At 41.9% G+C, this 23,629-nt stretch overlaps 1 protein-coding gene across 2 annotated transcripts in view; it reads left to right on the top strand.

Annotated features, from left to right (window-relative positions):
• Nucleotides 1-23,629, top strand: part of F13A1 (coagulation factor XIII, A1 polypeptide) — a 195,154-nt gene that overhangs the window by 138,410 nt on the left and 33,115 nt on the right. For both annotated transcript variants that reach the window (XM_014542409.1, XM_005869651.2), the window contains 3 exons: nt 13,145-13,248; nt 14,737-14,825; nt 20,083-20,236. In XM_014542409.1, coding sequence (XP_014397895.1) covers nt 13,145-13,248; nt 14,737-14,825; nt 20,083-20,236 — 347 coding nt within the window. The remainder of the gene's footprint in view (nt 1-13,144; nt 13,249-14,736; nt 14,826-20,082; nt 20,237-23,629) is intronic.

The following is a 23,629-nucleotide window of genomic DNA, read 5'->3' as shown; positions in this document are numbered from 1 at the left end:
ATAATTGAAACTTTGTTGCCTTTAGCAGAGGCCACAGCCAGCCAGGGCAAGCAGGAAGCTTGGCTTCCTCCATCGTCAGGGCAACCAAGCCTCCTGCTTGCTCCAGCTCCGTGGCTGCTGGTCGCCATCTTGGTTGGGTTAATTTGTATATAGTTACTCTGATTGGCTGGTGGGTGTGGCTTGTGGGGTAGCAAAGGTATGGTCAATTTGTATGTTTCTCTTTTATTAGATTAGATTTTGTATGTATGAAGATGTTTAAGAACTCCTCTCTTAGCAAGTTTTATTTTATTTTATTTTTAATATGTTTTTATTGATTTCAGAGAGGAAGGGAGAGGGAGAGAGAGATAGAAACATCAATGAGAGAGAATCATTGATCGGCTGCCTCCTGTATGCCCCACACTGGGGATTGAGCCTGCAATTCAGGTATGTGCCCTTGACCAGAAATGAACCTGGACCCTTCAGCAGTCCACAGGCTGATGCTCTATCCACTGAGCCAAACCGGCCAGGGCTCTTAGTAAGTTTTAAATATGAAATACCATATTACTAACCATAGTTACCATGCTGTACATTACAAGCCCATGACTTAACTCTTTTATAACTGGAAGTTGTACCTTTTGAATTTCTTCACCTACTTCATCCAACCCGTGCACCCTGACTCTGGTTGTGTTGTTAAATTATCTCTTTCACTTTTCAATTCTGTCAGTTTGGGCTTCATATGTGTCCTACCTCTGTTATTAGATGCAGATATGTTGATTATTGTTATGTCTTCCTGATAACATTATCCTTTTATCATTATAGAATGTCCTTCTTTGTTTCTGCTAACACTATTTGTCATAAAGTCTATTTCTTTTTCTGATATAAATGTAGACAATCCAGCTATCTTTTGGCTATATTTGTGCAGTGTATTTTTTCATCTTTTTTACTCTCAGCTTATTTGCATCTTTGAATGTAAAGTGTATCTCTTGTATACAGTATATAGTTAAAACATGTATTGTTATCTATCTTACCAATCTCTGCCTTTTGATTGAAGTGTTTAGTCTATTAACATTTAATGTGACTACTAATACATAGGATTTAAATTTGCCATTTTGCCATTTGATTTTTAAATGTATTGTGCCCCTTTTCTTCTCCTATTTCTCCATTACTTTTTTATTTTGTGTGACATATATATTTTTAGTATATCATTTTAATTCTGGTTTTTTTTAACTATATATTTTTCAGGTTTTTTCTTAATGGTTTCTCTGGGGATTACAATTAATATCAAAACTTAAAACAATCTGGTTCAGATTAATACCAACTTAATTTCAATAGCATACAATAACTTTGTTCCATTCCTCCGGCCCTTTGTGCTGTTGTTTAATACAGATTGCATCTTTCTACATTATAAGACTATCAATACAATTTTATAACTATTGCTTTATGAAGTTGTGTTAAAACTTAGAGAGGATAAGAATTACAGACAAGTATACCTTTAAACTGTGTTCCCTGTTTTTCTATGTAATTATCCTTACTTTCTCTTTTGAGGGACAGTATTGAAAGATATACAATTCTTGGTTAACAATTTTTCTTTCAGCAGTTTGAATACATCATATCACTGGTTTTCAGCTTTCGTGGTTTCTGATTGGAAGTTAGTTTTAATCCTATTGATGCTCCCTTGTACATAATACATCACATTTCTCATGCTGTCTTCAATTTTCTTTTTGTCTTCAGTTTTTGACAGTTTGGCTATGAGATGTTTAGGTGTATATATTTTTTTGAGTTTATTATATTTGGAGTTTTTAAACTTCTCAAATGTATGTATTCATGTCTGTAATCAAATTTGGAAAGTTTTTAGTTATGATTTCTCAAATATTTTTTCTGCTCCTTTCTCTCTTTTCCTTTAGGGAGTCACATTATAAGTATGTTGTTACACTGGATGGTGTCTCACTTGTGTGGGGGGCTCTGTTCATATTTCTTCATATTTTTTCTTCTGTTATTCAGAGTGGATCATTTCAATTGACTTTAATTTGACTGAATTATTTCTTTTTTCTGTCTACTTAAATCTGCCTTTGAGACCCTGTGGTACATTTTTGAAATTTTCATTCCAGTTATTGTACTTTTCAGCTCTAGAATTTCTGTTTGGTTTCTTTTCATAATTTTTATCTTTTCATTAATTTTCTCTGTTTGTTAGATATTGCTCTCATTGTTTCCTTTAGTTCTTTAAACACAATTAAATGATTTAATGTCTTTGTCTGGTAAGCGCAATGTCTTGGCTTCTTCAGTGACAGTTTATCTTGACTGCCTTTTTTTCTGTGTATGGTCCATACTTTTCTGTTTTGTTTATGTGTCTTACAATTTTTGTTAAAAACTGGATATCTATCTATACTAATAAAAGGGTAATATGCTAATTAGTTGGGGGCCATCAGGCCAGCGGGGGGTCCTGGCCGGCAGCAGGGGGTAGTTAGAGGCGACCAGGCTGGCATGCAGAGGCAGTGAGGGGCGATCAGGCTGGCGGGGGGGCGGTAGTAAAGGGCGACCAGGCAGGCAGGCAGGCAGGCAAATGAGCGATTGATTAGGAGCCAGCGGTCCAGGATTGTGAGAGGGTTTAGGCCCGATCCCGGCAGTCAGACATCCCCGAAGGGTCCCAGATTGGAGAGGGTGCAGGCCGGGCTGAGGGACACACACCCCCATGCACGAATTTCATGCACCGGGCCACTAGTATATATATAAAAGCCTAAGCGACCATTATGACCGAACAACTGAAACGACCAGAACTACCGGTCTACCAGTCACTATGACACGCACTGACCACCAGGAGGCAGACGCTTAATGCAGGAGCTGACCCCTGGTGGTCAGCGAACTCCCACAGCCAACAGCCCATGGTCCCTCCCCCTGGCCAACCGGTCCCCCCATCAGCCCCATTAGCCAGCCAACCTCCTGTGGCCCCTCCCCTGGCTGGCGCTGCCTCCCCCCCCCCCATAGGCCTCAATCGCTAGCCAGGCCAAGGGACTCCACCTGTTCATGAAATCATGCACCGGGCCTCTAGTTTTAAATAATAAATATGGTAACTCTGAAAATCAGATGTCCTGCTCCCCAGAATCTGTGGATATGTGTTACTGTTTTTATTACTGCTACTGCTGCTTGTTTGTTTAGTGACTTCTCTGGACTAATTCTGTAAAGTCCATATTCTTTATCATGTCTGGTCACTAAAGTTTCTCTACTGAGTTAACTTAGTAGGCTGCTAACAGTTGGACAGATTTCCTTAAATACCCTGAACCAATAAGTTCTCAGTCTTACATGGAGCTCTGTGTGCATGTATGAGGGGGAATGTCTTCAATGATCCAGCAGGAAGTTTACAATCAATTCTGCTGTAGCCTTTGCTCCCTGCTTGTACAGAGCCTCAAGGTCAGCCAAAGGTGAGAGATTAGGACTTTGTTGGGGCTTTCCTGGATATGCACACAGCCCCATACTCTAGACTCTCAGAGTATGTTAGAGTTGTTCAAAACCCTCATGGGCATCTCAGTGCCTAGGTTTTTCTTTTAAGTTTTTTGGAGCAACCTTTATTATACCCAACTTGTATCCCTTCTTCAGGCAGTTATGGTGTTAAATAGTTGCTCCTAATTGTTTTTGGAAAACATCCTAAGAATAGGGCTATTTGCACAGAGTGATCTCTGAATCTGATCAAATTAAAATAATCCCTCAGAATGGAGCTTTTTAGAGAGCTTCCAGACAGGTTAAATAGTGACAATTCTTTAACGATGGGGTTTCCAGAAAGTTCCAAACCCATTTTCGCCCCTTCATTTGTTGATAGGCTGCAATTTTTTATCACTACTATAGTTGTGAGGCTGTTGGCTTTCAAGACTACCATGGAGAAGTGAAGAGAGGTGTGGGAATAGGCAAATTAAAATGTCACAAAGGTCACTGTTTTACTGAAATTCATTTTTTTTAATGAATAAATTCTTTTTAGATTGTTGGAAGTCTTTGATTCATTTTCAGAGCTCTAGAAAAGTTGGTCATGTTTACTAATATTCTCATTGCTTTTATGGAGGAGAAGTTTTTGGAGGTCCTTACTCTGCCATTCTGGTAGTGTTTCCCAAGAGCATACTCTTAACCACTGCAGTGCTTCCAAGTTGGGGTCTACCATACTCCTTAAAGGTTTTACATTTTGTAGGAATATTTTGGTGTCTATTATCATCTTCCTGACATATATCCTCCTATACCTCCACTTCCTGGTACATTATAGGGCATTATATTGAAACTGGAGAAATTATGTGTATAGAAAGCTATCTATGGATTTCATTTCTGGATAATAAAGGGCGGCTGCAAAATAATTGTTTTAAAATTAGGAAGGAGACGCAGAACGGCACACAGAGAGCTCACAGAGGGGATGGCAGGCAGAGACCTACATGGGAGAGAGACAAGGAGGAGAGGGGGAGAGATTTTGAGAAGTGCAGAGGAAGAATCAGAAAAAGAAGCAAAGAGCCTGGCCAGTGTGGCTCAGTGGTTGAGCATCAACCTATGAACCAGGAGGTCATGGTTCCTGGTCAGGGCACATGCCCGGGTTGCGGGCTCTGTGCCCAGTGTGGGGCATGCAGGAGGCAGCGATCAATGATTCTCTCTTATCACTGATGTTTCTACCTCTCTCTCCCTTCTTCTCTGAAATCAATAAAAATATATTTTTTTTAAAAAAAATAATAATAATAAAATTAGGAAGGGACTTTTCTTCTGCAGGTTGAAAGTCACTGTTCTAGACTCTCCTCACATGCCTATTATACACCCACCCTAGTCCCGCATCTAGAATATCTCCTAAAATGGCCTGTAGTCCCTATTCTACCCAAGTCCCACTTGAGAGTGAATAAAGAGAAAGTTTGGGAAGTTAAAAAAAATGAGAGGTTATTACAAATACCTCTTAGGAGATTAGAATGAAAAAGAAAGTGGAAACCAAAAGATAAACCACATAGAAAGCAGTAAGATATTTCTATGAAGACATTCCAAAAATGTCTTCATAGAAATATCTTAAAATAAGAAAAATGTCATGTTTTGGTTAATCAGAAATTCTGCCTAAGAGAGTCATCATATACACCAGTCAAAGTTTACCAGTCTTCAAATAATTAAAAGCTAATAAAATATGCACCACCTATGCTTTACTGAATGTAAATTAATTTCTTCTTCTGATGAATAAGACCTCTAGAAAAGTTTCATATAAATAAGATCTATCAACCTTGGAATCGTATACTCGTGAGTAGCTTTGTAATGCAAAACAGTAACTTTGGTACCTACAAAGACTGCTTATATTTTTAAAACACTTTTTTCAATAATTATTGATAAACTTAGCCAGAATTTGTTACAGAACGTTTTTTACAGATTAGCATGATCCAAACAAATACTCTGGAAATCCAACCTTTTCTTCATTTTCAGGTGGAATATCAATTCCTAATTGCTATTACAGAGAGAGTAGTGAAGAGGGACAGGGCCTTATTCTCAAAATGAATCCAGCAGAGAGAACCCAGCGTAGTAACAGAACTTCTACTAAGTAGTGATGGCAAATGTGCCTTATGTGAATGAGTGCTACCTACTTCCTGAGGATTTTGGAGGGTTATTTGTTTATTTGTCTTATTTTGCATTGTTTTTTGCCTTATGTAGTCTTATTCTGGCTCTTCCACTTTCTGGTGCCACAGTGAAAAAATAAAACAGATAATCACAAAAGGGGAACTATCAAATGAGGGGGGAAAATAAATCTACATGATCATCCCCCAATTTTCTAAAAATTATTGTTAATAAAGCTGCTGTAGAATTTTCTTAATAAATATTCAAGAAATAAGTATCTGGAAGCCTAAGAGAGTTAAAAGGCTATACTCTCAAGACTGAGGAAAGACACACTCCCAGATAACTATGAAAATGGAAAGAAACTTAAGCACTATCATACTGTATATGTAATTTAATACATTTGGGTTGGCATTTGTCCAGTATGCAATGGTAGGACTTAACTGGCATGAAGAGTGAGTGTCCTTTCTGATTGGTTGCAGCTTCCATTTGGCTCATGTCTGTGTCTGGGTAGTCATTAACTATTTTGATTATCACCACTATTATAAGTTTACCTCATACTTTCATTTTAGAAGTATTTATTTAATTACAGTACATATTTAAGCCTGCCCCCCATCTTCAACCCCCTCAAATAGGGTCTCTCCTGCTATATAAGACTGTGCTTAAACCTGCTCCTCAATGAGTGTTGTAGGGCCCCTTCCCTGCTTGAGACAAGCAAAAGCAAACATCTTCATATCTTCTCTTTTTTCTTGATAAAAGAGAAAAAAGTTGGTCCCTATAAGGGGGACTGGCCTGGTCTCCACCTGACTGGGCCTCTGGCCTTTGACTGACATGACCCCAGAGAGACCCTGAGTGCCTCCTGGTTCCAGCACTCTGGTAGCCCAGACAGTGGGCAGCTGCACTCGAGGTAGCGTGTGCTCCAGCTCTCAGCTCCCAGCAACTCCGCGGGTCCTCTGGCATGCCTCCCTTCCTCTGTGCAATCCCTTTTGGTGGTCTTGCTTCATTACCTTTCCTAAGTGACGAGTTTTTTTCTGGGTCAGAGCTTTCATTTTCACTTTGGAATGTCTTCTTAGACACGCCTCAGAATCCACCAGCTTGCTCCCTTCTTTCCAACAACTCCGACCCCACCCCAACCCTGCTGCCATTGAAATGGCCAAAGCTTCTCAGTTCCAGGATGTGCTGTTGTGTTAGCCACCAATAGCACTATCTGTATTAGAAGTATATCAGCAGATCCAGAGCGGTGGCGCTGTGCTCATTTTCTATGAACATACAAGCAATTTGCAAGTTAGATGAGTGACTTTCTTCCACCCCTGCCATTTTTAATATAAAAGAATTCAAACACTTGGTTGACATTTAAAGTTGGTCCAAAGCATCTCCTCCAGGACTTTCTCTGGACCTTGTTTGTGCTCTCCCTTGAGCCCTTGCAAAGCCGCAGAAACAAAGTTACAAACTCATACCTCTTTCTTCCCTTTTAGGGAATCCTTTTCTCTGAAGTCTTTCTGGATCGTTTGTGAATGAGATGACCTAGGGAAGTATTTAAGCAGTTAGCAAAGTTAAAGGCAGTAAAGGACTCTTGGCTTCAATCATCCATCCAATTTTCTTTGAATTAATAGCACACAGAGTTCTGAAGCCCGTCGTAGTCTCAGCCATGTTCTCGTCTACTTCTCCACCCTCCCATGGGCTCTAGCAATCTGGACGTGACCTTACCCAGCTGTTAGAACCAGGGCAGATTTTGAACTGTGCTCTACCTTCTTTTAATAAAAACTAGCCCTCTTAATGTTTTTATTGAGAGAGGGTAACTAGTACATATTTATTACAAAAATTTCAAACATTGCAGGAAAATAGCACAAAAGTAAGAGTCATATTCTTTCTAACTACTCAACATTATCAACATTTTGGTAAACATTCTTTGATATGTCTCTGAATATTGTATTAATTTTTGTATTGCTGCATAACAAATTGCCAAAAACTTAGCAGCTTATCATGAATTTATTATCAGTTTCTGTGAGTCAGGAGTTTGGGCACAGGTAAACTGGGTCCTTTGCTCAGGGTCTCAAGTGACGGCACAGTGTTACTGGGACTGTTGTCCATCTGATGTTCAGGGCTCATTTAGGTTCATGAAATAACTCAGTTCCTTGTAGCTTTAACATTTATGTAAGCGACCTTCTTCTTCAAGGCCAGCAGTCAATGTCTCTGATGCTTTGAATGTCTCTGGCTTGTTCTGTCTCTGACCTTTAGGCTCATTTAAAGGACTCACCTGATTGGGTGAGGCCCACCTTGGCAATCTCCCATTTAATTAACTCAATGGCAACAGATTAATTGCCTGAATTATATCTGAAAAATCCTCTTTGCCATGTAAAGTAGCATAATTTCAGGAGTGATATCCCATCTTATTCATAGATTTCAAGGGGAGAAAATTATACAAGAGTGAGGGTCATTTAAAATTCTGCCTTTCACACTTGAACATGTACATTGTATATGGTGTTCTGTAGTGTGCTTTTAAAAAATTAATATACCACAGATACCTTTTCTGCCTAATAAACATAAATCTGCATTTGTATGGCTAAATAGTTTTCTATCTTGTGTTGCAGATCACTAATCACATATTGGACAGTTGGGCTGTTTGCGATTGTTCCTTCTTACAAATAATGCAAGGATGAACATTCTTATGTACCTCCCATTGCATCCATGATTATTTCCTGTGTGCAAATTCCAAGGAAAGGGGTTTACTGAGTCAAAGGATAAACTTTGGCTCCAAGGGTCCCCAAGCAGTGCACGCTGCTATTTTTCTAGAGAGGTGCTGCCTTTGGTGGAGACTTTCTGGGTCCTTTGTACTGAAACTGCCTAATTGAAAGGCGCCCCAGAAATCACTGTCACTGCAGGAAGTGTACAGAAAATGACATAAAGCAAAAATGTGTTCTTCATTAGTCACCTCCATCATTATCCACCCCAAAAAGTTATCTTCAACCTGATTAAATAACAACACTCAGTGAAATGGGGGCTTTGTTTTAATTTTGACACTGCTACAAGGCAATAAGGAAAATAAATAACTTTGAGGGTTTATGCATTTTTTAACTTTAAAGGGACACTGCACATTTCAATGGTATAGTGCAAAGTCAGGCTTCAAATGAAGCTCTGAGGAAAAATATAAAACTTTGACTCTTAAAAACAAACAAAGGTTTAATTACACCTGCCTGACCTTTTAAGCAACCATGACTTTGTGAGTGCCTCCCAAGGGCTGGCTCTGGTGCTGGGAACATGATGGTGAACAAGACAGAGGCCCAAATTGAAGCCACACACTCTACACATGCGATGAGACTGCAGGATGAAAGCAGAAAGACTACTGAGCATCTAGATAATGAAGCTATAAGTAAGAAGTATGTAGATTTCCCAACCTGGAGGGTTGGGAAATGTCTGTAATTGTCAGCCTCTTTCATGGAGGAGCTTGAAATATAAAAGGTGAGTAAGTATACCCAGAAATACTTAACATCCAGCCAAAAGGGAACCCTCATTCCCCTGGCCATTGCTGAACAGGGAACAGCATGCTGGAAGTAAGGCTCGTTGCTTCAGAGGTATCATCCTCTCCCTCTGCTCACTGCCATTCTGGGAGCCCAACCATTGGCTTTCCAAGCATTGACTAGAACCCAACCCCACTGGAACTCATAGGCACTGGGTGAGGTGGACAGCACATAATTAGTTCTGTCCATCTCTCCCACTGCCTACAAGTTCCCGATCCTTTTAGTAAACTCTTCCACCCTAAATATACAAATAAGGCCTCAGTCATAGCTTAACGTGGAAGAGATCGAAAATAGCTACTTAGATATCATAATGAGAGAAAATAAAACTTTACCCATCTCCTGGTTATAGGAAACAATATTATCCTCAAATAAAAGTTTTTGTCTGAGATCTTTACTGCAAATCTTGTTTATCTTGTTTAAGGCTTAACCTTGCCCAAGGTACTTAAATTTAAATCAGGAGATTCTGGAACCTTTTCATCTAGGGTGGCGGTGTCTTGGTGAAAGTCAGGGTTGGTAAGCAGCACATGTTGTGTAGGATGCAAGACTGTGTCCATGTGGGATTGCAAATGTTTTATTGCTTTGTTTTCTGGATCTCTCTGCCTATAGTGCAACCTTCACCGTTCTAAAGGGAGGCAGCAGTCATTGTTTAATATGGCAACCTTTCTCCCAGCTTCAGAGCAAAGGTAGAGGCTCTCAAGTAGAGCCAACCTCATGTTCCTACCCCAGCACCTCTATACCCCACCCTGATCTACTAGAGCAGTGGTGGGCAAACTCATTAGTCAACAGAGCCAAATATCAACAGTACAACGATTGAAATTTCTTTTGAGAGCCACATTTTTTAAACTTAAACTATATAGGTAGGTACATTGTTATTAACTTAATTAGGGTACTCCTAAGCTGGCCTTTGCTAAAAACGTACTCAATCTAATTGAGGTACGTTCGCTGAGGTCGACCCCTTCCAACTCTCCCATCCACACTCGTCTTGTATACTTGTTTTGTCTATCTCCTTTCATTCATCCTCTTTATATGTCCAAACCATCTCAACATACCTTTCTCAATCCTCAACACTCTATCTTCTTTCACTCCACAATGTTCCCTAAAATTAACTTAATAAACTTTACTTAAAGTTTTAAGTCAACTTCGAACTTTACGTGCACGCCCGCATGTGGTATTTTGTGGAAGAGCCACACTCAAGGGGCCAAAGAGCCGCATGTGGCTCACGAGCCACAGTTTGCCAACCACTGTACTAGAACATCTGCGCCTCCCTCCCTGCAGCCAATGCCTCACTCCCCACACCTGTCCATGGTTCTGCTTTTGACCCCTTGCATCCTCCTTATTGGAGCCTTCTTTTTTCCATCTCTCTTTATTTTTTCTTTCTTTTTCTTTTTTTTTTAAATACTCACCAAAGGATATGTTTTTATTAATTTTTGAGTGAGAGGAATAGAGAGAGAGAGAAACATTGATGTGTGAGAGAAACTTCCAACAGTTGCCTCCCCTATGCGCCCAAACCAGGGATGGAACCTGCAACCTAGGTATATGGCCTGCTTGGGAATTGAACCTGCAACCTTTTGGTAGAAGAAACTATACTCCAACCAACTGAGCCATTAGGCCAAGGCTCCTTGTTCTTCTTCTATTCTCACTCTTTCTTGACTGGTGTGTTTCTCTACAAGCATGACAATCTCTCCTAATGTAAAAATAATCAAAACAATCTTCCCTACATTACATTCTTTCTAGCCATTGCCCTATCTTCTCTTCTTCCCTTCACAGTCTAGATCACTTTTGGCTGAGAAATCTACACTGTACCTCTCCCCTTCCTACTCACTCCTCGTCTGGCTCTTTCCCTCACTCTCCTCCATCATCAGTAAAGACACCAGGGGCTTCCTCCTCATCAAATCCTGTGTCACATGTGTATATAAAAATCCCTCTTGGGTTTCATCTCCTGGATTTGCCACAGGCACTCAAGTTCATCATATCCTAAACGAACTTGTCACCCATGCAGCACCACCTCCTTCAACACAAACCTTCTTCCCTTCCTCCTTCATTCAGTCTTGGTAAACAGAACCATCATACTGCAAATGTGAAAGTCTTCCTCAGCTCATCTGGTTCCTCCACGTCTCCATAAGACAGCAGTTGAACCTCCCAGTGGCTCCTCTCCCTCTCCACTGTGAAGACCACCCCTTTAGTGAACAGATTTTTGATCCATTGCAACTATTGCATTATTTTGGTGTGTGTGTGCGGGGGAGGGGGTAACTTGGCTCAATCTCCCATATTGCCTCTTCACATACCTTTCACAAATACAGAACTGCAAATTTGCCTTTCCCAAGAATAAAGCCCAAATATTTAACTTGGGATAAAGGGATTTCACAACCTCACTTTTACCTATGGCATAACTCAGCGTTTAAGAGCATGGACCCTGGAGTTATATTACCAACTAGCTGTGTGTGACCTTGGGAAAGAGTCTTAACCTCTCTGCGCTTCGGTTTCCTCCCTTGTAAACTGGGGATAATAAATAACAGTGCCCTTCTGATAGGGTGCTAGGAACATCCGATGTGTTAACATACAGAAAGGTTTTAGGACGGTGCCTAGCACTCAGTGTTGTGATTTCTTGTCCACCCTCACCTGCTATCTCTCTTCTCTCACACACACAAATATGCAAACAAGCTTCCCTCCAACCACAGGGACCGAATAGAGTTCCCCAATACACCGTGTTGGCTAGTTCATGCCTCCACGACTTTGTTCTTCCTCCTTTTGCTGACCTGCTAAACTTCAGGACTCAGTTCAAAGGTCACTTCTGCTGTGAAGCCTTCCCTTATGCCCTAAGTGTTTCCCACTGAGACCTATTGCATCTCAGGTGAATTTCCAGTGTAGCATGCATCACATCAATTATTTTTAAACATCTCCGAGTTACCATTTCTGAGCACTTACCACGTGCCAGACGTAAAGTGCTTTACATGGAGTATATTGTTTAAGCCTCACAGAAACCTTATGAAATGTTTTACTAATTGGTTTACATGTTTGCCATTTCTCCTAGATTGTGAGGCTACTTATGAGCAAAACCTATGTCTTGATCTCTGTTGAATCTCCAGTACCTAGCATGGTGCCTGACACATAATGGGTGCATAATTAAATAAATACCTCTGAATAGAGCCAATAAACGTTGAGCTGTTCTCAGAGAGAGATAGGGAGATGCATGAGTTACTAATGTTGAAGGACATTTAGGAAAAGGCTGGGTGGTAGTTGGATCTGAAATTCATCAGTGCTATAAACAAACACTGCAGAAACGACCACCCCACCGCTAACTGTTGTTCCTCTATGAGGATTTTCTGTCGTGTAGTCGGGTTCAGGTGCTCATTTGTTTCTGTACTGTCACATAATTTCAGGTCTTCTCAAGGACATAATAATACAATTCATGATGACATTATTTTCCATGCTCTTGCCTCCAGGGTCATATGCAAAGTTGTGAAAAGTTTTGCATGGCCCTTAGCTTGTGGGTTGCCCACCTTTGTTTGATAAAGGGTAAAGAGACACTTGCCCTGATAACCTTTCCATCTTGTTGAAGAGAAAATGGAAATTTGCCACAAATTATAGACAATTATAATCAGGAGTTAATGATATAGTTTCCATGGCAATGATCTAAACACAGGCATTTTATTGCTTAATTGTTACAAGGGATATGCTTTTTATAAATTTAATGTACATAAATATAAAAAAACTCAAAGATGTACATATTTTGTTTTCAAGTAACTTCTTTCCTACCCCCTTAGCAGATAGTAAGTTCTGTTTCATTAGGCAGCCGAGAATGGTTACGATCAAAACTGCTTAATGCACTGACTAGAGTATCTCTGGGGGGCCTTGAAACTGATATTAACAGGAGAAGAGCTATTTCCAGCCATGTGAGTGTCCCTAGGGATACCAACAGGAATGGATCTGCCCTGCAAACTCAAGTCTAGAACCCCAGGACATCTCTGGAAGCCCTGGATTTAGTTTAATCCAGTCCAATAATTAGTAGATGGCATATCCTCAGGATTTTGGGTCACTTTTTTATGTTTTGGAGCATTGAGTGTGATGGGAAGTTTAATCTCACTGGAGTGGTGTTTTCCCAGGAACTACCACTGCTGGAATGAAGCCTGGATGACGAGGCCTGATCTTCCCGTTGGATTTGGAGGCTGGCAGGCGGTGGACAGCACCCCCCAGGAAAACAGTGACGGTAACCTGCACCCTCTCTCGAGGGAACTGTTTGCCAATCTTCATGTTGCTTTTGTGATTGCACTTGCTGTGTGGGAAACACTCCCAGGGGAAACCCACAGCAGAAGCGTGCTCCCTGTGCTCACAGACAGTACTAGCCCCTGCCAGTCAGGTTTCATTTCAATTCAATGGTTGCCTTTTCCCGGATTACTTTATAACTTTCAGAAAAAGAGCATAAAACTTAACATATATAATTCTTCTACTCCCGCTTTGATAAGCAGTTTTGAAGACAGGAGAAAAACATCTGTGTCAGCACTTTAGGCTATAAAACATACCTCTACCCTTCCCGGTACACAGTGGGAAGAAACAAGGCAGGAGAGAAAATAAAGGACTAAAAACACTGGTGTTTTCCCAGAACCAGGTTCTCTTTATATTGTATGATTTCTTTCAAAACTTGAGACTGTGGGTATTTGTTGTCTAACTTGCAAATTATGCTAAGCAATGAGTGGCAGTATGACCTCCCTGGATTTTTATAAACTCACATCATAAGCCTCCATTAATCTTTGATGTGGTGATATAAGGTAGTGAGTGACCTGGGGACATTATATTTATTTCCTCAGGTGTTGATCTGAGATACTGGTGTGTGTGTGTGTGTACATACACGCACACATAAACATTCATCATGCAATTACAAGAGAATCTTAGTGCGTTCTAAAGGAGAAAGTTCAACACTTCCTGGTGTTCTGGATTATAGAGGGTGGGGCAAAGGAGGTTTACAGCTGTTCGGATGGAAAGTAATACAATAATTAATAAATAATCCTAATACCAGAACAAACACCGTGTTTCACACACTCACTACTGTAAACCTATTCTTGTCCACCCTATATCTTAATGAGACTCCAGAATGACTAATAGCAGCAAATCTCTTATTAACTAATGATCGCTGGTTAAAATTTAAAAACTTTGTAAATGTAAACGTGGGCCTATTAACTTCCTCAGTACAGATGGTGCATTGGTCAATGTGTGGCTAGTATCTGATTTCTCCAGCCAAACTTGACATGTGTTGTTGGTTTTTTGTCTTTTTCTTTTTACTTGTCTTTTCCTTTTTATTGAATTTATTGGGGTGACACTGGGTAACAAAATTATACAGGTTTCAAGTGCACAAATGTCCAAAACACAAATCAACAACACAACTACTGAGGACATCATCATTCCCAACATTGCAGACACCCACTGTGAAAGCATAAATGTTATGTGAGCCAACAGCTTGGCACCCACCCTCAAGGTTGTGTTGGTAGGTGGAAGAATACACATGGGAATGGTGATGCCCTGCATTTTTTTATGGCTTCATATTTTGAATCGAGGAGGCGTTTCCAAGGAAACCATACTGATTGCACACACTGGTCACCTGCCCTCTGGCATGGAAAGCATCTGGGCTAAGTCAATGACACAGTCGCCTCTGTGTCAGGACAGACGTGAAGACTCACACTCTCTCCTCTGTGTGATGCAGGGATGTACCGGTGTGGCCCGGCCTCTGTTCAAGCCATTAAGCATGGCCACGTTTGCTTCCAGTTTGATGCACCCTTCGTTTTTGCAGAGGTAAGTGGGAAGTCAGGGGACATGCTGCTTTCCTCCCCACCTCTCAATGCCTCAAACAATAGAGCACTGGCATCGTTCCAACCCGGGCTCTTCATTCTACATGCAGCTCTTAGCTAACATTTTCGTTCCTGGATGTTTTGAGATTTTTCCCCTCAAAAGAAATTGCTTTACTAATCGTCATACTCTAGGACTAGAATGAGTAACTATTATTAATATGTGAGACCCATGTCCTTAAGAAACTTGATTCTTTATGGGAGTTGGAGTACATGAACACATCACAAGTTAAATAATACTAGTAATAGTACAAGAGATGCTATGGAACTGGCTGATGAGTTATGTAGGTGATAACTGGTCTGCATTTATATATACAGATTCATTAACTGAGAAATATGGGCTGGGAACTGAAGTAGGACACTAAAGACCATGTCTAGGGTGGGAGGGTGCCGTGGGGACAGACAGGAGGGACACCTTCATGACAGCCACAGTAAGAGGAGACGCCGGCAGCAGGAGCCCTGGAAGGAACATCTGAGTGCTCCCTCGGGGGTTAGTGCCGGAGCCAAGTCTCGAGAGGTGATCAGCAGTTACTCAGGCAAAGGAGCTCAGAAAGAAGCCGGAGGAAGGGAAGCATTTCAGGCAGAGAGGACGACCAGTGGCAGCCCAATGGTGTGTGGGGACAGGAAACCTCTCCATCCAGGCTCACAAAAAGTGATGCGTCAGCAGGTGTCAGCAATGACAGCTAAGGAACTGGACTGAGGAACTGAGGTCCTGAGAAGTGGGCACTTCACCTTGTAAACGAGTCTCCACGGAGGGGACTGGGCAAAAGGCAATGGAGGGCGGAGAAGGAGGCAAGACTGGAAAGTGTTTAGGAAGTGCAATAAACGTGAATATTTAGACAGCACCATCGGAAACGGGAAATACACAGAACCAGCAGGGTGTCTTCCACCACGCCTCCCATCGCAGTTGCTAGAAGCCAGGAGAGCAGGCGTTGCCATGTTTGGATTTTATTCCCTCCATTTCACTTTGGGATTTGAAGATTTATCCAAACCTCCCAGCTGCCATCTGAGAGTTTATGATGCTACAAGAACCTCTTAATAGGAAATCACTCTAAAATTCACAAAGCCTTGTTTTATATTTTCATTATGCTTTCCTGCTGCAAAGAAGGAGAGAGGAAGGAGCCTCCCTCCAAGAGCAAATTGCCTAATAGCTGTTAATGCAAACGCTCTTGCTATTATTAAATATAGATCGGGGGTTATGGGTGTCATCGGGGTGTGCAGATTATAATTACTCCTCTCACCGCTGCAGACTCGTCTGACAGAGTGTATGTTTGTTGCTCTGGCACAGGCTGAGCTCCAGGGCCCAGTCATTTGTAAGAGCTGTGTGAGCTGTTAAATAGGGTCTGAAGAATCTTTTCTCAAGGGAACCTAAAGTCAGACCCCATGGGGGCGTCTCCATGACTCAGGCTTTGGACCTCCTCCTCTCTTCCCACTCCCACCTCCTGCCTGGGGGCGTTGGCCTCTCCCCGCCCGCCGCACCTGCTAGAGTCTGCCCTCCTTACCCTCTGGATGCTGACATTCCTGGTCACTCCCCACTCACTTCCGGCCAGAGCCAGCATCATGCTCACTGACATTTTTGCTCTTCTCCTTTAGTGAAAGCAGAAGCCCAAATAAGAGGGGGTTTGGGGGAAAACATCTTACCTCTGTCCCTTTGCTCTCCTTCTCTATTTTGGAAATTTATCCTTAGCATTTACAGATTCCTTTCAGGGCTTAAAGCTTACTTCTCTCCCTGCTGCCTGCCTTCTCATGCCCTCGGTGCTGGGTGCGTTTCTCAGTTCTGAAGGGCCCTCTGCCTTTTCTCTCCCCAAATATTGGTGTCCTCAGGCCTCCAAAGAGGTGAGAAGGGAGCGGGACAGTCCTGGAAGTCTGCAGTCGTCTTCTGAATTCTGCCATCACTAAGCTCTCAGGAACAGTGGCTTCTCTGCTAGCTTAGCTTCCTCTGCTTGGATCTGTGGTCTCCTTCACACCATCCCACTCACACCCACACACGTGCGTGCACACACATGCATGCACATGTGCACATACACACACGCACACACGCCTGCCTCCCCTCCCTGGCACTGGGCTGGGTTTGCAGCAGTCATGACGGATCCCTCAGGGCCAGTGACTGGCTCCTTCCCCAGCGCTAGGCCATCAGTCCTCTGTGACAAGCTGTGCAGCTGCCTCTCTCAGATTCTTTATTCTCAATCCAAAGTTGTTTATTTCTCTACCACTTGTTAGATGCAGCCCATTTTCTGGCACCTTCTCTTCTGATCCGAAATAATTCTTCCATTCATTCAAATAACATAAAACTTGGAAATCATCTTGGCTTCTCTTGTTAACCTTCCTCAGGCATCTCGCCAGAAATGCCTTTAAAAACTGTCATTCATCAACCCTGTCTATGATCCTCATCATTACCCTCTGAGCTCTGTACAGCTCTGAGCCCTGTGGAGTTGCCTGCTAATTCATCTCCCTCCTCCTCTCTTACCCCCTTTCCTATCTATTCTCCACAAATCAGCCAGAATTATCTTTTAAAATGTAAATAAAAACCTGTCACCACCCTGCCTTCAACCATCTAACAGATTCCCATCACCCTTAAAATAAAATTGGACATCAATCTTTACAAGATTTGGTGTGATCTGGCCCCTGGCTTCCCCTTCACTCTCATCCCCTGCTCATTTCCCTTCAGCCACACTGACCTTACTCTCCTGGAAACATCCAAACACGCTCTCATTTCAGTCTGGACACACACCATTCCTTTTGGTGTGAAAGCTCTTCCCCTTCTTATGTTAGGGGAATGTTCTGCCCTCTCACTGTCTCCTGGTCTCTGTTCCGGTCACCTCCTCAAAGAGGCCCTCACTCACCCACCCCACCTAAAATATTATAGTCTGCTCTATGCTCTGTTGTTTTTATCCTTCTATCCAGTCTTAGTGTTATTTCTCTCCCTGGCTTCTCATTGCTGAAAGCAAGTTCTGGACATAGTAGTCATGAATAAATACTTGTTGAATGAATGAAGGAGTCAAGCAGGCAAGCCAACAAAAGCTGACACTGAGTACACCACTAAGAACAGTATCTCAGAGAGATCAGGGCCAAATAGCACTCCCAACCGCTAGCGGGAGATGAGGCACACAGGACCTGGTGCATGGCCAGCTGCAGGCTGCAGGAATGGTGAGCACAGGGAGGTTTACAGCAGGTGGGCCAGGAAAGCTGGTGGACCAGGCAGGTACCCACTGCCACCTGTGTCCTCAGAAGACCACCACTTTCCCTACATAGCTATGTGCCCTGCAGTTATCTCCATTTGGGAACCGATGAACAAAGAAAACTCTGTCCTGGGTTCTGAAGAAAGGCTCCATCCTTTGTGATGGTGAGTGTGGCCTCTGGCAGCAGTGGACATGTGTTTCCACTCCATGGGCACAGGCAGGAGTTTGCAGAGAGGCCGCTGCAGCCTTCTGCCCCAGCCCACCTTTGCTGAGTCCCTGGGGGCCTGAACCTCACTCAGGCTGTGCAGAAAGTGCCTGTGCTTGTGCCTGTGCCTGAGGCAAGGCTGTGATGTGCTGAAAATAGCACCAGATTCCATGGTGGGATGCCAAGCTCTGCATGACCACAGTCCCTTCAAATGTGGAGAAAGGACTAGGTGATCACTAAGATTCCTTCCATTCTAAAGAAATTGGCCTTAAACATAGGGTTTTCATAAGTAGTACTGATCTACCTACCAGCCCTGTGAAGACAGTATTATTAAAACCAGAAATTCAGTAACTTGCCCAAAGTTACACAGCCTGGGTCCTATATTTCTTCCAGCATCCTCTGTTCTTACTATTCCACTGTAGAGATAGACAATGAAGACATGGAAATTGTTAAAGATTTTGCTTATCTTGACTCGGTCATCACTTCAAATGGAGACTGAAGCCAAGAAATCAAGAGAAGGCTGAGACTCAAAGGACAGCAATGAAAGCATGAGGAAGATCACCAAGAGCAGAGATGTGTCCTTAGAGACCAAGGCTAAGATCACCCACACCCTTATTCCCAATTACTATGCACAGATTACGGCTGGTAGGAAAAAATAATTATTTATTTAAAATATGGTGTTGGAGGATACCCTGGACCACAGAAAATGAACAAATGGGTTCTAGAGTAAAAATGACAAAACCGAAGCTGTCCTACTTCAGGCACATCATGAAAAGGGCAGTTCTTTAAAAAAGACAGTAACACTGGGGAAAGTAGAAGGCAGTAGGAAAAGAGGGAAACCAAATATGAGATGGGCTGGCTACATAAAAGAGGCTGTAGGCGTGAGTCTACATGAGTTGAGAGGGACTGTTGAGGACAGGACATTGTGAACATCACTCATTCACAGAGTCACCAGGAGTCAGAAGTGGCTCAGTGCCATGTGACACACATCTGAAGTAGGTATCCCAAGGTTGGCTTAGCCATTTAACAGCATCGTGAAGCCCTCAAATGCTTCTTATCATTCTACTCTACCATCTTTGTATTGTTGGCAATGTTGCTTTTCACTGTCTCGGGATGATTAAAGCAGCTCCAAGTGTCACTTCACTTCACATGAAAACATTCAAAAGCAGGAAGAGCAGGGCAAACTCTCCAAGTACTGCTCTCATTTTATAAAAAGTCATTCCCAGAAGCCACCCAGCTGAGATTCTCATTTTCCTAGAAGTAGGTCACACGGTTACTGCCAGCTTAAAAGAAGTCTGGGAAAGCAAGTAACAGACATGGTACTTTCAGCTCTCCCTTAAGAGGTGGGATTTACCAGCAAGAAAAAAAGGAAAGAGCCTTTTCCAGGTGGCTCAGTTGGTTGGAGCATTGTCCTGTACACCAAAATGTTTCAGGTTCCATTGTGAGTCAGGGCACATATCTAGGTTGTGGGTTTGATCCTTTGCCCGGGCATGTATGGCAGTCAATGTTTCTCTCTCTCTCTCTCTCTCTCCCCATATCTGCAGAGGATAAAAGAAAAGAAAAAAGGGGAGAAAGAAGTGATTGATGTTTAGACAGCTGATGGTCCCATTTCTAAATATTCTTAATTTAAAATACCTGATAATTAATCGAGACTAGATTCCCATATAGAATGGTTTTAAAATGAGTTTATCCCTATGAATCCAGTGTGTTGGAGAAACATACCAACTCTAGGGGTATTAGATGACTACACCATTGAGAGATAGAGATTTTGGTAACAAGGACACTTGATGACAGCTAATGCTCTCTTTTCCTGTTTTCAGGTCAACAGTGATCTTGTTTACATTACAGCTAAAAAAGATGGCACTCATGTGGTGGAAGCTGTTGATACCACCCACGTTGGGAAATTAATTGTGACCAAACAAATTGGGGGAGATGGCATGAAGGATATTACTGATAACTACAAATTCCCAGAAGGTAATTTACTATAATGGAATGACAATTTCTCTGTCCAAGTCCATTTTGTACTTACCAAGGTCACTATGAGATGTGTCCCAGAGAATGCATTGGCATTTATAGCATATGGTAGTCAGAGCAGAAGCATAAATTCTCAGGAGTGAAAGACACATCACACCCACAATTTTTCATTGTAGTTTTATTAGTATGTTTGCTTTGATTAGAATTCCCTCCACGTGGCTTGTGAAATGATTTGATTTTAAGTCATATCTACTTTAACAGCATATAGAATATATGAAAGGACAAAAATAATTTTAAATAATTCTATTAGAAAACATTATAATTTTAGTTCAGTAACAGAAATCTAAAAAACTATTCACATCTGTTTAGTACTTTATACACTATTCTTACATACATTGTTCCACTGAATGATCATGGAAATCCCTTGAGGTAGATAATACAATATTAAGAGGACAGTGCTATCTTACTAGTCAGGCAATTAAGTTGAAGGCCTGTTTAAATTGTAAAATAATGGCAATGTGGTTTTGTTCACTTTTATTGTGAAGAATATTTCAAATGGAGCTGTTGAGTTGGTATTGGACTGATTGCCTACTCTATGCCTGGAATATTGTTTGGTGCTGGGATCATTTTAGTGAGCAGGACCCAATTTCCGTTCCTGGCCAAGTGACAGGATCATTGTGCAGAGGGGGCTTTGATAAGAAGAAGAGGAACACTCAGTCCAGCCAGGAGATTCAGAAAAGGCAAAGCAGGGTGAGAGGAATCACAGAGCACAGTTTAAGCTGGCCAGGGTTTCCACACAGTGGTCACATGACCAAATCATGAAGCACCTGGTGTGCTTGGGGTCCTGCAGGCTCAGAGTGCCCAGGGGCTGAAGACAAACTGCCCAAGGTCAGCAGTGGACAGGAAGTGAAGGACCTTGGATATCTTGATAGGAAATGAGGAGTATATTTCATAGATGATTCATCATCAGAGTTCTTACAAGTGGCATTTATTTTAGTGAAGAGATAAAAATGATGAATAATTAGCATATACCTAAATATCCATCAGTATTCCTGAAATGCTGTGGAGTGCTGAATTTCTCTTAAATATTTTAGACAGTCTCTGCACTCTTATTTACAAAAGCAATTTGCACTATAAAGAGGAAGTTTGCTGAACTGAGAACTCTTGTGCATAGTATTAGAAATTCAAAATTTCTGTCATCTGAACTGGTGAATTTTTGCTGTATTCCTAAAATGATTCATTCTTTTTTTTTTCTGTTACATATCCTCCATTGCACAACATAGATCAAAAGATTTTTTCTTTCTTTTTTTCCCCTAAAATGAGGGAAGGAAATAATAAATTCAAAGACATAGCAATAGAAACAATCTAAAAAATGTGCACAACATAGATCAAAAGATTTTTTCTTTCTTTTTTCCCCTAAAATGAGGGGAGGAAATAATAAATTCAAAGACATAGCAATAGAAACAGTCTAAAAAAATTTTTTGTGCTTAAAAAATAAGCATGATAAAACAAAACAAACAAACAATGCCCTCTTGTTATGGAGTTATATGCAAAAAGGTTTGGGAAGGAAAAATAAAAGTCCATAAAAAAGATAAAAGAAACTAGCTGTAATATTCATTTATTCATTCAACTGCTATTAACCATCCCCATATTTTCAACACTGGGTACAAATAGAGACATGCATAGCCCTGCCTTCCCATCTAGCTGGAGAGACCAGCAGGAAGCAAACCCTCACCAAGTTGTGGGATGTGTGCAGGCCACAGAGAAGGGAATCTCAAGCCAGTCTCGGGGATTCTGGAGGATGTTAGTGAGGCTCACTGAGATGGAAAGATGAAAATTGGCTAGGGGAAGCATGGGGAAGGAGTTCTTCAGGACGAGACAGCTGGACAAGGATTGCGGATAAACAATCCTAGTGTGGAAGAAATCCTGATCAGACAAGAAAACAAGCGGTGAGCCTACAGGGAGCTGTCCAGGCCATCAGCTGTCTTGTCTAACCTCACAGCAGAATGCCATTAGCTGTCAGCAGTGGAGGTGGCAGTGAAGTCCAAATCAAGGTCAGATGTCAAGAAAGGAAGGACCCAAAGGCAGTCTACACAAAAGGAGTCAGGGCTTGGCCAAGGGTGGACAACAGATTAAAACAAAGTGTGCCAACTCTGAATGAGGAAGACATTTGCAATCTGGGCACAGAGTTCGGCAAGAAGGCAAGGCTCGGATAGGTGGACCATGTGGGGGTCTGGTCTAAATAGAAGTGCCCCTAAATTCCCATAGGTAGTTGTAAGAAACACCCATCTGCTTCTGGATTAGAGTTTAATCCCAGGTAGATGGAAAATTGGCCTCTTAATCAAAGATGGTGTATGCATTTCAAATTCCAGCTTTGGGAATGACCGAGTGGAGTACTGTTTAGAGGAGGGTGCTGAGACTGCTCTCAAATGTAGTGGGAAAGAGTGAATGATTATCGATGTCTGTCACGGGCATCGAGGAAGGGGCAGCCAGCATCCATGGCTGTGTATTTGCCACGCTGATTCCCATTATTCACTCTTTCATACAATTTCTCTATACACAGATTCTGAGTGAGGCCACTAAAGTTTGGAGATGAGTAAAAACCTAAAAAAGGAATTATTACCATATTTAGGAATTTACTATTTTAATTAACTAAATTGTGGATAGATCATTTTTCACTTGGACAAACTAAAGCTTAACATTAATTTTATACCTCTTATACTATAAAACTTTGAAAACCAGGATCCTTAAAACTTCTGGGCAATATATCTTCTTCATAATGGTATCTGGATCCATTTCCTCATCGCCCATCAATGATCCCCTGTCACTTGTAGTTTTCTCTCTCCTTCTCTGTTAGCTCCTTTCCATTAGAATTTCAGCATTTAAAGAGTTTACAAAGTCTTTTTCAACAATATATCCCCCACCAAACATGCCCGCACTGTCTTCCTCCTCACCTCCATGGCCAGGTGTCCTGGGAGAGCTGCCTGCACCTGGCAGCCTGCCATTTTCCTTTCCCTTATATTCCTCACCTCCGTGCCCTACATTTTGCTACCAACATATCCTTGAAGATCTTCTCAAGGTCATTGAGACCACCTGATTGCCACGTGGAAGAAACATTTGCAGACCTCAGCTTGCCGGACCTTCCTACACCTTTTCATGCTATTGCTCCCAAGTCTGAAATTTGGTTTTCTTTGTTTCTATGAGGCAGTGTCTCCTGGTTCCATCCCAACCTGCTTGGTTCTTTGTTCTGTCTCCCCTCCCCCACCCCCAAGCTCTGCTTTCCTTACTCCCTTCGAATGTGACTTCATTCTAGGCTTACATCCTTGGGTTCATGCCCATTTCCTTGGGTTCTTTCTACAGCTGGTGTTACGTCCGCATATACACCGCTCACTC

This window comes from Myotis brandtii, unplaced genomic scaffold (genome assembly GCF_000412655.1).
Source record: "Myotis brandtii unplaced genomic scaffold, ASM41265v1 scaffold300, whole genome shotgun sequence".
Taxonomy (NCBI): Eukaryota; Metazoa; Chordata; class Mammalia; order Chiroptera; family Vespertilionidae; genus Myotis; species Myotis brandtii.
The sequence above is the reverse complement of the archived record's forward strand: the minus strand, read 5'-3'. Positions and strand labels throughout refer to the sequence as shown.